The sequence below is a fragment of the Leptonychotes weddellii genome, chromosome 6, assembly GCF_054177405.1.
Source record: "Leptonychotes weddellii isolate Sample4059 chromosome 6, ASM5417740v2, whole genome shotgun sequence".
NCBI lineage: Eukaryota > Metazoa > Chordata > Mammalia > Carnivora > Phocidae > Leptonychotes > Leptonychotes weddellii.
This window is the reverse complement of record NC_138374.1, coordinates 84,969,824-84,986,068: the sequence shown is the minus strand read 5'-3', so window position 1 is coordinate 84,986,068 and position 16,245 is coordinate 84,969,824. Positions and strand designations below refer to the sequence as shown.

At 40.6% G+C, this 16,245-nt stretch overlaps 1 protein-coding gene across 4 annotated transcripts in view; it reads right to left on the bottom strand.

The window, feature by feature from the left end:
* GREM2 (gremlin 2, DAN family BMP antagonist) overlaps window positions 1-15,733 on the bottom strand; it is a 110,398-nt gene extending 94,665 nt beyond the window's left edge. Inside the window, exons 1-3 of one of the 4 annotated variants that reach the window (XM_081824510.1) lie at window positions 15,124-15,207; window positions 14,566-14,669; window positions 10,526-10,605 (exon numbers count right to left, since the gene is read on the bottom strand). In XM_081824510.1, the coding sequence (XP_081680636.1) occupies window positions 10,526-10,581 (56 nt within the window). In that variant the 5' untranslated portion in view covers window positions 10,582-10,605; window positions 14,566-14,669; window positions 15,124-15,207. Of the gene's footprint in view, window positions 1-10,525; window positions 10,606-14,565; window positions 14,670-15,123 lie in introns of all 4 variants that reach the window. The other 3 variants (XM_031040765.2, XM_031040766.2, XM_006744806.3) reach the window with 3 other exon arrangements.
* Window positions 15,734-16,245: the final 512 nt, after the last annotated feature.

Genomic DNA, 16,245 nt, shown 5'->3' with positions numbered 1-16,245 from the left:
ATAGGAATATTGGCCCAAGAAATTCTTTCTGCCATTTAGGATTAGAGGTGGGATAACCCTATGTGGGTAGAACTTTAGAGAATTTAATAATAAAAACAAGATATAAAGGCAAGACCCAAGAAAAACCCACGTTAAGGGTATATATGCTCTTTGGCCTCATATCTACTTGTGAATAATACTTTCAGGGAATGCGACAGTGAAATAAAAAAAACCTAGTTCAGAGTTTTCTGTTTATTTGTTTGTTTAATACTAGGCAGTGTGGTTCACTGACCTAGCCCTTAGAAAAATGGTGAAGTAGTTGCTTTCTTCATTAATCCTCAGGCTCCTTTCCTTAATTTATTTTGTTCTCTCGGTGTTGTGCCCTCAGACCCTCCCTGTGTACTCTCTCTCCGTTGTCCCCCTCCCCCTGTGCACCTGTATGCTGGCTTTGGCAACCCAGAAGTCTTTGGTCAATCTTCAAATACCCCAGCAGTGTTTTTCTTTCCAAGTCATTTTCCAAATTATGGAATGGAAGGTGTTATTTCCTATTAAGGGAATTTCAGGCACCAGAAAACCCACTGGGAAGAAAGGCAATCTGAGGATGAGGATAGCGTCCTGGAACATGTCTGGAGGCAGCATATTGAGTAGATGGAAAGCAAGGGCTTTGGAGTCAGGCCGAGTTGGGTCTGAATTCTGGCTCCTTGCTATTGGCAGTGTGGCTTTGGGTCTTCATGTGTATGAAAGGAATAATAGTAAGACTTGACTCTAAGGTTGCTTTGAAAATTAATATGATTATCTTTGTAAAACACCTAATAATGTGTGTAGGTCATAATCTTGCATGAGGGTTATGAGTTAGAGCTTTGGAGGTAGATAGAGGGCCTAACTTTTGCTCAAAGGGGAATAACTTGACTCTCAGACTTCTGGCGAACAGAGATAGCAGTGCTTTTCTCAGCTCTGTTATTAAGGCTTAAATGCATGTGAAAAGACTGACTCCCGTCTTTGGAATATAGTAAGCTCTAAATGAGGTGTGGCCTCCTCTAATCACAGTTACAATTAGATTACTCTACTATGGATGGGCTCAATGAATGACAAAGATTATTTTTCTTGTCATTATTAGTGAATCATTGGCATTTCCGAATTCCTTTGTGAGATGGATATCTTCCTTGTTTAAACATGAGGTAGAATCTTAAATCTAATCAATCATTTTATATAATATTTCTTACGTAAGGGAAACTTAGTCAATGTTTGAAATCCATTATATTTTTCCAGGGGGAAGCTAAGGAAATGCAAAACTACAGAGAAATCACTTGACCTTTTTTGTCCCCCATTACTACTGACCACAGTCATTTGTGTGCAGCCACCCGATATAACAAGGCGACTGAATTTATGTTTAATGCCATTTGGGCTTGTGGAGAGCTGTTTAGAGCACTCCAGGTAAGCCTCTGTTATGAAACAGGATTCTAGTTCAGCTGCTTCTAGTCACGTAGATGTACCCAAACTTATGTTCTGACAGAAAAACAAACATTTGGTTATCTCCTTGTGCGTACTTGGGGGAGAGGGAAAAAGAAAAAAGAAAAGGATCTGACCTTTTGCTATTCACTTTCTCTATCCTGTGTCTGGCCAGTGCACAAGTAAATAAAGGGTGGAAACTATAAGCCCACTGTGCCATTCTTCATCATGAACTAAAATTCAGCCAACGCCAGATATGAAACCAGAAACAAGGAGCACTACTACTCTACTGAGGCACATTGCCTTCTTCAGATCATGTTTTTTCCAAAGAGCTACACCTGAATGTGACTTGCTGGGATTCCAATAATCCTTTTTTATGATCGTGGTTACGATCCTTTCGGAAAAAGCCAGGAATGAGACCACTGTCTCTGGTGTGCAGCAAAACCCAGAGGCCAGAATGTTCAGAGTGCAATGCCGAAAGAGTCTCCTGAGCCACAAGCAGGCGAACCAGCAGGACATTTTAGAGGCCACGAACCATTTGCATTTCACTAGTAGTCCAAGGGACCAGGAGAAAGTTGCACAGCAGGTCTATTGTCCTGTCACAAGGACAAAAACAAAAACAAAAACAAAAAACACCAAAACCAAAAAACCAAAAAATGAAAGTGCAGAACAGATGATGTATGGGAGCTGTAGACTCCTTAGCATAATAGGCAGATGGTTTTCCTCCAGTATGACGTGGGCTTTACAGTCTCTACAGAGCAAAACTAGCGATCCACATTGCCGTTTTTGCCCTGTTTCCACTTCACTTGGCTCAGAGGTAGCCCCTCCTATTGAATGTTGCTGTTATCTGTCTAGTGCTTGTCTCCCCTGCTGGACTGGGAGCTGCTGGAGGGCAGGACCCTATCTTCGTCCTTTTTTATATTCCTAGTGCCTCTCACACTGTAAACACTCAGGAATGTCTGTTGATTGTGTATCGATCAGAACCCTGACAAAACAGGGCTAACATTCTAAACTGATGGTCAATCTGTTAACATTATCTGTGACTTATTTTATATTTAAACAACTACAGTTCCTTACTTTCAAATTCCACATGCTCTAAGTTATTCGTTTTTTCATGCACCCCAAAGACATTTTCAATGTACCTACCCCATAGGCCAGCTACTACACAGATGGAGAAAATCTCTTCCCCTCCTTTAATGAGATTATTGAGTCTGTGTCAATATTGAGTCTGCCTATATATTCAGAAGCCGCCCTAATAGATATTTTTGGGTTTATTTGATAGCCTTGGCTGTCACTTGAAACAGAAAATCAATTCAAAACCACGGCAGTTAATGTTGACTAAATGCTCCAAACCTCCATTGGCCAATGTTTTAATCATATGGAGACAATCTGAATTTTACCGCCATCAAGAAACAACAGGAATATCTAATGCAGGAATTAGGAATGCATATCAATTTTCACAGTGCAGTTTGGTAATTATGAGAGTACACTTTCTTGTTGTCATTAAAGGGGCTTTCTGGTAGCCAAACTATTGTTCTGGTGTGTGGTGAGTCTAAAGACTCCACTGGTCCCTCTGCCTTTGATCTTTTGAGTTTCTGAAGTTGTGGGATTTTGCATGCTACACTGATAATCTGGGAAAATGTACAATCACTATAAAAGGAAATTTTCCTATTAGCCCAAGAATAATTGTTTATAGCAAAACTACCTGACAGAAACATGTGGGTGCATATCACCCTTATGAAGACCAAAGATATTTTTACAACTGAGGATTATTTTCTTCCTTTTGTACAAATCCATATGGTGCTTATTCAGACATCAGTCATCAGCAATGCTGTCTCATTCAACCCCAAGAATAGAGTTCACAAGTTTTGCTCCAAATTTGGATAAAAAGAAGTTTTATGAACAGTTAGTTGTTTCATCCTCCACTGCCCAATTACTTGAGGTCAATGGCATATAAACTCGACTGGAGTAAGGTAGCAATCAGGAATCAAGTAGCCATGGAGTACGGCTTTCCTGCCTTGAATATACCCTGCTTGATCGATGTCCTGCTTCCTGCTGCTTTCTCTCCTGGAGTAAAACATCTTCCTAACTGTATAAGGGATAGTACTTCTCCCACAGAGAGAAATCTATCTCTTGCTGACCCTCAGAGTCATCTGGGGGCATCACGGGTAGGGACCGCTGCACCTCAGTCATTCATTCAATGGAGAGTAAAGGAGGGAAGTGCCCACTATTTACTGGGCGGGCTGTCCCAGGTGGATGTCTGGTTCTGTGCATGTCCGGTTTTGTGCATGTCTGGTTCCAGGAATAAGAGGAACAAGGAGGGATAAGAAGCACTGTGCCAACATGACCTGGCTGAGGAAGAGCAGAATGTTTTCCTCCAGAGAGTGACCTTCTTCTGACAAATAGGAGGAGGAAAATTCTGGTTGGACTGTGACACCAACTCTTTTCTTTTCGCAAATCCTGTCCAGAGGCTGCATTTGTTGGTAAAAGTAATTCTAAGTATGACCAAGTAAACCTGTCTAACTAGGGCATTTGAACTAGAGAAGACACCAGTGGTTGGGCATGTGGAAAAACCTGACTACATATATCACACACACACACACACAAAGATCCATCCTTGGTCCAAACAGAGGGAAGGGAAAGTCATTCCTATTACTTTAATAAACCGAAATGCACTATGACACTTGTCGACCCAGGAAGGAGAATGCAAGGCTACTTTACTCCTCCGCCTACTTCATTCCATTTTCTGTTTGTTCATCACTTGATTTGAAGGCATTGTTGGACTTCTAAAAATGATTGGGACTATCTCAATGGACCTCAGCCTTGGGGATTTCAAGCTCTAGGATTATCTAGTATTGCAGAGAGCAGGAGAAAAGTTCATCCAAATTAAACAACAACAGACTACACTGCATTTATACAAAATCTTTCTACTGTCCCCAAAGCAAAATGATTTCTCCCCCACTTTGGCATACATCCCGTAGGCTGCACCTTGGACCTTTGTGAAATCTCCTACAGCACTTCATGTACTGTTGATTTAGGCTTAGCTTAATGGTGGAGGTCCACTGGGGTGTATGGTGTAGTAGAAAGAGGAACAGACAGGGAGACAGGGAACCTGGGTTCTATTTCTAGTTCTACAAAATAACTACTTAGCAGTCTTACAAGGCACATAATTTTCTGGGCTATCAGTTCCTTATATATAAAATTAGAAGATTAAGTAAATCATTTCTTTGTATCTCTAAAACTCAATGAGTTAGAAGACATTAATACATAACACAGGTCATAGGATGGAGAAAACAGAAAGGAAATAATGCAAAGTAACACATGGTGTGATTTGCCCAGGCTTTACTGGAGCATCAAAAATTCTTTATTGGAAGTAACTTCTCACTCCTCCAATGCCCTTGTCACCTTATTTGTCCACATCTTTACCAGTTTTATCCAGTTTTTACCTGGTGTCCTCATTATTGATCTATACATCTTGTCTTCCCCATTAGCTATAAGTTCTTTGAAAATATGATCCGTCTTTTGATATTCTGCCATTTCTAGCTCTGGATCCATACATATTTGTCAAAAGAATCAGTGGTTCTAGGGAGAGTGTTTAATTAACTCTTCTAAATAATTATTACATTTAAAAGATAAACTTAAGACTCAAATGCTTTATTTATCTCAGTTCATAAAATTGGATTTGAACTCCCAATTCTAAAGTATTCATAGTAACGCGCTGTTCTTTCATAAAACATTCACAGATACTCATTCTGAAGACCTTTGCTTTTTTGCCCCAATCCACCAATATCAAAAGCCTGCTAAATAAATAAACAAATAATAACAAGAACTGCATTTTTGTGCCTGGGGTGAAAGCATTATTTTATATAATTCTTAAAACAATACTATGCAATTTTAGATGAAGATTACTGCTTCTAAGTAATAGTGTCCCTCAGGTAGTAGTGTCCCCCAACACAACACACCTAGACTCTTATCTCTGTGAGTCTCTAGTATGAACCCTGCATCACTGAGAGGCAACAGAGCCAAAATTATGGAAGAAAAAGGCAGTGTTTTAGAGCTTTGTTGTAGTGAAAAGGCAGCGAATTTTATTTGGGGTTCTTAAGCTCTTAGATTAATGATTACTTAGCCACTTAATGGCTGTGTGAAGTTAAGAAATTTACTGAAGCTCAATATACTTCAGTTCTTTGTTGGTAAAATGTGGACAATAGCACCTACCGCAAGAAGTTTTTATAAAAATCAATGACATCTTGTATGTTCAAATACCTAAAATGCATAGTATGTGCTCGATAAGTCCTTTCTTGTCCCCTCCCAACTCTGCCTTCCAGCATAAGCACTACCTTCCCAGAGTCCATAACAATGGAAGAGTGAGCTATACATTTGCAGGGACACCTTGGCATCCTCTATGAAGGAGAACTTCTCTCCTCCTCAGCTTAATTAAGTCCCAAATAAAATTTTTTTACCTCCCTAAAAGTTACCAGACCCCACAAGGCCCCAGCCATCCTGAAAGGTATTTGCTATCAACACTTCCATTGAGTTGAATAGAGGTTGCTCATTTTACCATGAACAGGATTCTTCTCTGAAGTTTTTATTTGGGTACTCAGTGGCCCATAACTATGTTCTCCATGAGCCCATCCCACAATGATACTTACATTTAGTAAAATCAGAAATATTCTTTCTCGTATTTTCTTCCTTATTTTTAAAAAATGGGGCCACTGGTTCTGCAACAACAGTGACCTCTACAGGGGCATTCATCAATTTGTTTGCCAAACATGAAGTATCTTGGACTAGAGACATCAAGATGCAAATGCATGGCCCCTTAGATATCTCACAGTACAGCAGGGGAGAGAAGAAATGAAAAGACGATTACAATGCAGCCTAGAGCTATCTATGCTTAGGAACCCCATGCAGTGGGTCTCTGACTCTTTAGGACACTAGCCAGACCTGATCAGTAACTGTGGCCCTCAGCCATCCAATTCACAAGTACTTACTGATGTTTGAGACTAGCCTAGAAACAAACAGAAAGATAGGTGGTGTGATGTACACCACTGAAGGACTCTTCTCTCCTTACAGAAGCCGGTTGGCTCAAACCCTCGCAAATCGAAATTGAGGAAAGCAATGGACTTTTCTTTGTCTCTTGGTCTTGACCATGTAGCCTCAGTGTTAGGTGGCAGCATCATGCCCAACTCCATGTCTGATGTATAACTTCCCTCAACTGAAATCCATCCAGTACCCCACCTCCGCACTGCCCCTTGCCAGCACAAGCTTCTTTGGCTCACAGGGTGGCCTATTCCATCTGGGGCAACTTCAGTTGATAGAAAGTTTGCCATCTAATAAGCCAAATTTACCAGCCTATAGAGTGAGGTGTTTTACATTTTTTCCCCAGGGACCTCCTTTGGGTCTACTGAAGCTCCTTTTTAGGATAATGTTTCTAAGTTCAGAAATGTATACTCTTTTTTTTTAAGAGAGAGAGAATAGGGAGGGGCAGAGAGAGAAGGAGAAAGAGAATCTTAAGCAGGCTCCACGCTCAGCTCAGAGTCCAACACGGGGCTGGCTCTCATGACCCTGAGATCATCACCTGAGCTGAAATCAAGAGTCAGATGCTTAACCAACTGAGCCACCCAGGCGTTCCCAGAAATGTATACTCTAAATAGGAACTATGTATGTGTGTATACACACACACACATATATACACATATATATGTGTATAAATACACAAATATGTATATATACCAACATATTTTAAAAACAAAAGTGTGATATAGATTTAAGTGGTCTTCTTTACATGTTAATAATAAGATCTAGAAATAGGTATAATAACTACCATAATTTTGAAGTAGTGATACGTGTAAGTGATATTTTGAAACATCTGTATCAACTGTGAGGTGATATGAAAATAGCTCTGATTTCTATTTGGTGATGAGGCGACAGTTCTGCTAATGCTAGTGTGGTCTGTTGCTCACATTCATAACTAAAGGGGATGGGATATTTCAGTTTCAGGGCAGTAGAAACATAGATGTAATTTTTTTACCACCCAAATTCATAGACCCTCCTGAATTGTCATAGACTACCCGACGGTAAAGAATTCTTTCACAGAGATTTTTAAAAATCTGCTCTTTGCAACCACATAGGGCAAATCAGTCCTCTTGAACTCTCCTGCTTCTCCCAAATTAAGCCTTCCAATTCAAAACCCGACACTGTTTCCAGAATCTTTGGTAACCTTATCACTTTCTCTGCATGAGCTAGACTTTGTTAATTTCCAAATTAAAGCACAGAGCCCAGAAAGCTAGCAAGCATTCCAGTATGTTATGACCAGCCCACATAACCCCAGAGGAATGAAGGATAAACTTGCAGGAACACCTTGGCACCCTTTAATGATGAAGTTGTCTCCCACTTGGGGAGAAAAATGTGTCAAAATGGTTGATAAAGTATTTTAAAGTCAAAGCAGTAAGTTGTTTAAAAAGAGGATTGACTTTTAATGACAGTTTGATTTTCTTACTGAAATGACCATATTAAACAAAAATGTGTAACACAAGGGATCAGTAACACAAAGCAAAAAGAAAAAAAAATGTTTTTTCCCCAAGATGAATGACTGAGTTTGTCATTTGTTTAGCCTATGCTAGATGTGTGTATTTAAAGCTTTTTGAAGACTGCGCCTTTCAGCAGATAAGCAGGAGTCTCTGATCCTAGCTGTAAATTAGATGTAGCTGGAGCTCAATGGAGGTACAACTAATTAAGCATCGATTCTGTGCTGAGAAACCAAAAGTTGAATAAGATATGGCTTCTGTCCTCAAGGGAAATTTAAAATTTAGTAAAAGATGTAAACATATGACAAAAATAATTACACAAGGAAGACTAATGCCACACTATATTGGAGAGGGAGAAATATCCAAAATGATATAAAGAAAAGAGTTGAGCTATTATAATCAGCAGACTTAAATTGTCCAATGGTTTTGTTAATAAGGCAAAATAATACCATAGATTTGCAAAACATCCTGTATTATCATACTCAGCAAACACCATTATAATTACTAGGGTATTCTCTGTCTTTCCCACTTATTTGAGCTCTTCACGATTATCCCCTATAACCTTGCACAGCACCTTGCACATAGTATCTTCCCCACACATACTATAAATAAGTGAATGAAGGTGCAACATGCTATGCAAAAGGTGGAGGAGGGGGGTGTGAAACCCAGTTCTGCAATTTGCTTGTCTGTGTTAATTTTTGAAAGCTCTTAATCTCTTTAAGCCTTAGTTATCTCACCTGTAAAGTGGGGATAATAAGAATACCAGGCTTTAGAAAAAAAAAAAGAATACTAGGCTTTTGATAAAGATTAGATGATACCTATAAAATACTTAACAAATAGTCATCCTTCAAGGAATGTCAGCTATCGTCACAGAAGGAAGCTTGTAGAACTGATGTTTAGGGCTGGCATGAAATACGATGATCCACTTCCGCTTTCTCTTTTTAAAGAGTGAACTCAAGAGATTGCAGGTTCTCCCTAAGGCCACACTTCCAGTGTGAATAACAGGAACAGGCGCAGACCCGGTCTCCTGAGTTTCCCAGCTTAATAAGTTTCAATAATAACCAGATAACCCTCTAGTAGGTCAAAGGAGTCTTAATACCATTTGGCCCTCTGAAACACAGTGATGCTATTGTCTGCTATTGTCTGTTTTCTCCGAAGTTTACATTCTCTGAATTCACAGAAGTGAGATATCTTAAGTACTTTTTCCATATTATTTGTCAAGATGAAGTCTAGGATATATATATTTGAAGCCACACATTTCTGTATTGCTCCAAAGATTTAATGAGGAACAATGAGGGGTGCTCTCTGCAGGCTAGAGGAAGTGGCCCCAAGACATGAACACATCCTCAGCAAGGGCTTAAAATGGACACATCTATTTTTTCTCTCCAGTAGTAGGCTTGAGGATGAATATTTTTCATCTGTTTATACTCTATCAAATGACACTCCTATGACTATAGACGTAAATCAAGCAACAATCAAGATTATTTCCATATACATAATTTTAATCACTTAGTGACGAGTTGGTGTATAGAAAGATGTTTGCTTGTTGTTGTTTTTACATGTGTGAGTAACTGGCTTATCCAGGAATTAAGTGCAACCATGTATGTGGAAACATAATATAAAGGATCATGCTAGCGACAATAACCATACTATTTTATTACTGTTGCTGTTACTGCTATACAAAGAAGAAGTTCAATAGCTATCTGTTGAATGAATGCTTGCATAAATGGTTATATTCTTGGTTATAACCAATTGCCTCAATCAATAAAACTTGCATAAGATAAATCCTCAGAGTTGTGGTAAAGATTAAATTACATACTATGCAGGAATGTGTCTAGTATAACCTGGCATGTGTTATGCATTCAACAAATGTTAGATGAATCTTAATTTGTAAAATGATCAAAAAGGGAAAATTAAAGATAGCTTGAAAATTTGATGAGATTTAGATTCCTAGAAAAAGCAGTTGGCAATGAAATCTCATAGAGCTGCTGGGTTTTTATTAACTGTAAGTACAATATCACACATCTATCAACTTTCCTGCAACACTCCTACTACAATTAGAGAATTTAATGCATTATCCAGGGTGTGTGTTGTAATTGCATAAAAGCAGAGTGAGGTGGCGAGTTTCCCATAGGTGATAAGATTAGCTTCCTCCAGCTTTTAGAGTCACAGCTGTAGAAACAGAATAATTTTTAATGCAGATGGTATTTGTACTAGACAAAGTCAACTCAGCTTAGCATTTCACATGAGCTAGTCAAGTGTTCCCCTGCTCTGTGTGTTCTCTTTTTCCCCCTCTCTCGCTGTTTAAATAAATTATAGGAGTGGAGAATTTTAGTTTGGAATGACTACTAATCCATAACATGAAAGTCATGTTTGTGAATATTTGTGCTCATGGCATCATATCCTTCAAAAACTCTTTTGGGAGAATTTTTTCCTTAAGTCATGTAGTTCCTTTGTCTCTAGTTCCCTTGCATTCACAATTCAGAAGGGTTTTCTTAGTGTGACTAAGAACTATCGGGTATGTCTTCTCCTGAGGATTACTGTATCTGCCAGCATTCTGTAATCTTACTTACCCTGCTTTGCCTCTCAAACAGGGAAGTGCCTTCAAAGAGATTTCCCCTTCAGTCATAGGATTCCTTTATTGCAAAGTAATCTAGAAAAAAGAGATGAACCCAGAGTTTCTCTGACTGCAAGGAGCTCGGAAGGACTATATTAAAAACTGAGAAACAGCAGTGGAGCTTCTCAGCTCCTAGGATTTACCTCTCCCTCCCTTGTTGCAGGCACCCCACGATTACAGCATTGTGCCTGGTTCTACAGTGACCCTGGACGAATGTACCCCCTTCACCCAAGCATCCACAGAAGCCCTGGGGCAACTGCGTCATTCCAGACAGTACATGGGAGTGCTGCAGAGGCTAATCTGGCTGAGAATGGGGGAGACACACAGTGACCTCCCTTTCTTCCCAGACACCAAGAAATCTTTACTTCGTCCTTGAAAAAAACCTTTTGCTTTGATTCAAGGACACCACACCTCCTAGCAGAGTACAGTGGCACCAGAGAGAAGCGCTTCCAAGGCTGAGCCCTGCTGGGCAGACCCTGAGGGTCCCAGGAGTCACACTCTCCAGAAGCCTCAGCACTACCCTTTCATGGCTTCTCAATCACCTCGTGTGCCCATCCCCAGCCCAGTGTCCCTTCTGCCTCCTCTTCTCTCAGGAGAAACCTCAGCTTTTCGCCAAGACTGCTTTTTTCTGGGCCTCCCAGACTTTGTTTTAAAGCACCCCCCCAAGCTGCATTCTACAGCCTTCATATTTAGCAGCAAGTTGTGTGGCATTTGAACCAAAGATGGCAAGGTGACAAGGGTGTTCCTGAAGCTAAAGTCACCGATCTAGCTAAATTAGGATGAAGCATGCAGGAATTATCACTGCCAGCTACAGGTTGCCCACTTTAAGAGTGATTATTTCTCTCTTCTATGGACATTTACAGTTTGTCTCTAGAATATGGCTGATCCGCGAAAGTAAGAACAGTGTAGGCTTACTAGCCATGAGTTTCTAAAAGGCTGGACTAGGTGTAGTAGGGATTAGGTTTGACCAATCTCTGACATTTTAAGAGGTAGATGCATAATTCTTATTTTTTAGCATGTCTTAGACTCTGGAAACCAGTAAAAAAAAAAAAAAAGCTATTCTAGCTCTTCTGTTTTGAAACCAAATTCACTAGGATTCTAGAGACACTATTGACTGTCAGTGTACAAAATGTATTCTTGTGGCCCTGAACCTGCCTTTGAGACATGCTTAAAACAAAGGCTAGGTGTATGGAGAAAAGCAGTTCATAAACATTTCCCCTGGAGGACAAACTCAAGAAACCCTATTCTCTCTCTTCTTTTTTTTTTCTCTGTATTCTACTTCCCTTTCTCCTACCCATCTCCTGGCAGAGTAAAGATAAAGAGCACTTGGATAGCTTCAAAGAATGAAGCTAATTCAAAGAAAGAGAAGTTGAGTTCTCTCTTAAATAGGTTGCTTTCTTTATTTTGCTGGGCGGCACCAACTCTGGAGGCAAAAGTAGAAACAAATCTTTCTGAATGGTGTATCCCTTAGCAAGTAAGGCTCTAGACTCAGCTTTTCAAAGGGAAGAAGGCACATACAGTTAGGGAGACAGGTTTAGCTATTTTGGAGATTGGAGTCTCCCCTTGGTCAAGAGGAGACGTCACTTTTTACAGTTTGCGTGCTGCCCTCTCCTGGCCTGTGTGTAGGGGAGTGTTAACAGCGCATCAAATGTCTTTATTTTCATCCCATACCTGTGTGCAAGGTACATGTGTACACATGAGAGTTTGTTTAAAATATTCAGGAAATCTCACTAAAAGTTTATACTGGAAGCGTATTTGAGGAAATAAACTCATTATTCCTTTGACTCTTGGATTCATATTTAAGGATGCCCACCTTTATAACATCTCCCCTCACACCCATGGTACTTTGACCCTCTCCCTATTCATTCTCTTACTGCCATGTGGCTCTGGGACTCCGCTCTGCAAATCAGTGATCCACATGAGCTGGGTCCTATGGATGAGCTGGCCAATCAAAGACATACTCCCAACGAGAAGTGGTGGCCGTAGGCAATATCTGTTATTTAGATTAGTGGTTTGAGGACCATACTTTAGCCTGACTTGGGATCAAAATTAATTCTATACATTATTAGGTCAGTGTGTCCAATTTATATAAAAGAGAACTCTGTGGTAGGAAGAGAAACAGCTAGGCAAGCAAACACAGGCGTAGATGGCACCAGAGGCCAAGTTTATAATTGTATACTTTCCCCTTCAAAACAATTTGTCTTATTTGCTGGCTCTTTGTGTGACTGGTTTTAAGCCCAATACTTGGCACATTTGGTTGCAATAATTCATCACTTTCTCCTAAATAGTTAAAGGGCCCTGATACTGAGAAAATGCTTGCAACCCGGCCTGACTGCTCTAGCAATGCTGAGGTGCAAATGAGGCTGGTCTAACCTGCGCCTCTGCAGCCTCCCGGTGCTTGTCCTTGACCTAGGCCGGCCAGTCCTCTCCATATCAATAAGAACCGGCGCCCAGACTGGGAGCTTAATTCCATTCCTTTGCTTTAGAAGAAGAGGACTAAGGAAGAGGTGTTTACTTTAAAGAGAGTTAAAGGCATGTGCCTTGTTTAAACTTTACCAAACTTATAACTTGCGGGTATCTAAAGCTCTAGCTGGCCATACTAAAATGCACAGGGAATGAACTTTTGATTACTTCTCTCAGTGAAGAATGATAGCACAAAACAGCGAGTAATCAAAGCATTGTTGACATTTATCTTTGAAAAGCCATCAGCGTCTCTTAGTCCAGACAAAGTGTGTGTATATATATATATATATATGTTCAGCCTCACATTTACTTTGTCACTACCGACATGCCCAAAATCGCTTTAGAGTTTGAATGGCAAGAGGGAAATGGGTCTCAATTTATTTCAGATATTATATTTATAGATTGAAAAATGTTTATGGTGATGCAAAACTACACTTTTAGCTGCAAATAGAATTTAGTTGGGTCAATTAATTAGTATTTATTTAAATAGGTAAATTCTTGACAATCAGTTTCCTTTGTGATATAAGAAAGAGAAAAATATTCATCTCTAAAATCAAAATGCTCTCTCCTAAATATTCACTTGCCATGTCTATTCTTTGACATGATTTCAAAAATACCCATGAAATCATTCAAACTTGGCATTGGGCAAAAATATGAACAGTTTTCAAGACTCCGTGGTAGAGCTAAGCATGCACTTTCCTTAATGACAAAAGATTAATTTGATTAAAAAAAAACCCCACAGGTCAATGTAAATTCTCCATTGTGATATGTAAAACAAATACCTTTCTTATATCTTCCTTATCTACCTTGGGCAGGCACATGTCTTGGATAAGGCGTGCCCTAAAAAGCAGGCATGACAGAATGGGGAATTGATTGTGAATTAGCAACGGAGGGTTTGAATATGTTCTACCAAGAACCCACTGAGAAGTGTGCTAATAAGACAACATCCTCCATTGGTCCTGCACCTGCCATTCTCTTGTGGAACTAGAGTCCCAATCTGTGTATGTTCTTCACTGCAGGAAAAGCTCTTTATCCAGGGATTCAGAGCAGCTATACCCCAGTTATTTGAGGATCGCCCAAAGCAAGACTAATCTTTTAACTCAGCCTTCATTCGATCCCCACTGGCTTTTCCAAGGCAAAGACTGAACTCATTAAGCAATGTTAATTTAATCACAAGTAATCAACAGGGAGAAAAAAGTTACATAACCATCTTCAAAATTTGAAAGCAAACATGGTAAAATCCCCGGAAATAGATTTTTTTTTTTTACAAAATTCATTTCTCAAAATAAAATGAATAGACAGGAAAAGAAGTGGCCAGATGTCTACCGATTTTAGTATCAAATAAAATCAAACCAAAAATGGGCATTTCCTCACAAGTGTCACATTTATGACACAGTTCCAATTCATGACTTTTCAATGTAGTAACACATGAAGTCTTGGAACTCATCCTGCCTGCGGGTGCAGAATACAAATGCATTTTCAACTCATAAGACAATGTAAAAATAAATCAGGTACAGAAGAGGAGTCACTGACCATCACATTGAGAAATCTCGCTCTCCCTTCTCTCCCTTTCTTCAACCACAGCGAAGCGATCCAGTGCTGTTTCACTCATGAGCTTAGTCCACGTTGGCCATACGCTTTAAAGATCAAAACCATTCTCAAGTCCGCTCTGGTTCCTATTCCTTAGAGGAGAATCTTAACCTGATAGGTAGGTGGGAATGCTCAAAGCCTGCTTTCTAACAATCAGACGGTGTTTGACTTGCTATTAGGTCACAACTATAACGGAGGTCACCAAGATCTATAAGTGGGCAGCGTGACAACAGGCAGATACTGATGTTATTTTAAAGAAAGAGACGACGGTCAAGTTTGAAGGTCTTTGCTTTACACCCACGGAGAATTCAATAGGTGAATAAACCCCGTGGCCTCCAAACACACGTTAACAGCTTTAATAATCGAGGGTGAATCAAGATAGACAGTGCTTTCTACTCTGACCCACAGTGGAACCAACGACGTCAATTACTTTTCAGTGCCTTGTGAAGGTAGAAATCAGAAACCGTGTCTGTGCCACATTAGTCGTGACAAGCTGCGTACCTGCAATGACGTGATGGAAGCCTCCTCCTCGGGTCCCTCTCCTCTGAGCTATAGAGTCCACGGCGGACTGTGCGCCGGCTCTCCCTCGGCCGCCTTCGGGGGCCCGCGGCCGGACCACCGCGGCCGCGCATGCGGAGGCGCGCGGGCTGGGGGCGGCGGGGAGCCGGCTCCGCGGTGCGCCCTGGGCCGCGGCTCGCAGATGTGCACCGGCCCCAGACTCGGCTCTGACTCCGCGCGGCGCTGCACCGGGATATTATCGCAGTCTGGGATTTCTATTGGCTCCGCACACCAAACAAATCACACCAGCCACCCCCCTTCTCGGTTTCACTCAGCGCTTGTTTCTCATCTAACCCACAAACATTGCAGCCACACACACTTCACTCGCTTGCAATGTTTCTCTTCTTCTCCTTCCAGTCTGGATTTACAACCCTGTGGTCAGCTGTAACATTTTTTTTAGCAGACTTCCAATCCAAACCTTCTTGTTTATGTAGAGAAATTCTCCATCCCTAAACCCGCAAAAACCACTCATTCCCCTCAGATCTTCTTCCTCCTTTTGTTGATGGGTTTGCAATGTGAAGAATGTACAAAGCCTGTGTGTGATGCGTCCCCGTGTGTGTGCGTGTGTGTGTGTGTGCGCGCGCGCACACACACACGCACGCACACACACCGGGCTCCTTTTGTTTTGAATAATTGAGGCCAATGAAATTAAAGGCAAGCTGAGCCTAATAACCTAAGTGAGAGCTCAACTAATAAAATCTTGAATGAATTCAGTGGAAAACACTCATTGCTTGAGTTTGTTTTCTGTTCCAAATAGCGCTTTGGTCATTATCCCTATTTTTGTTTATTGAATGCAGAGGTTTCTAATGCAAATCAGACTTTACAGCATCCAGTGAACATGGAACAATGACGCCAGACCAATTCTCGTGCTGCGTGGGCTCCGTGTGTTATATCAGAAGGCTCCAGTGACGCCTGCATGCTCTTGCATGTTTCCTTTTTTTTTAATTTTTTGGTCTTGTCGCCACTGATGGTCTCAAGAGACTCTTAGTGTGATTCACTGGCCAAAGAAAACTGGAGAGACTCTGCTGATAGAGTTTTCTGAGTTAAAAATTTCAATCTTTGTAT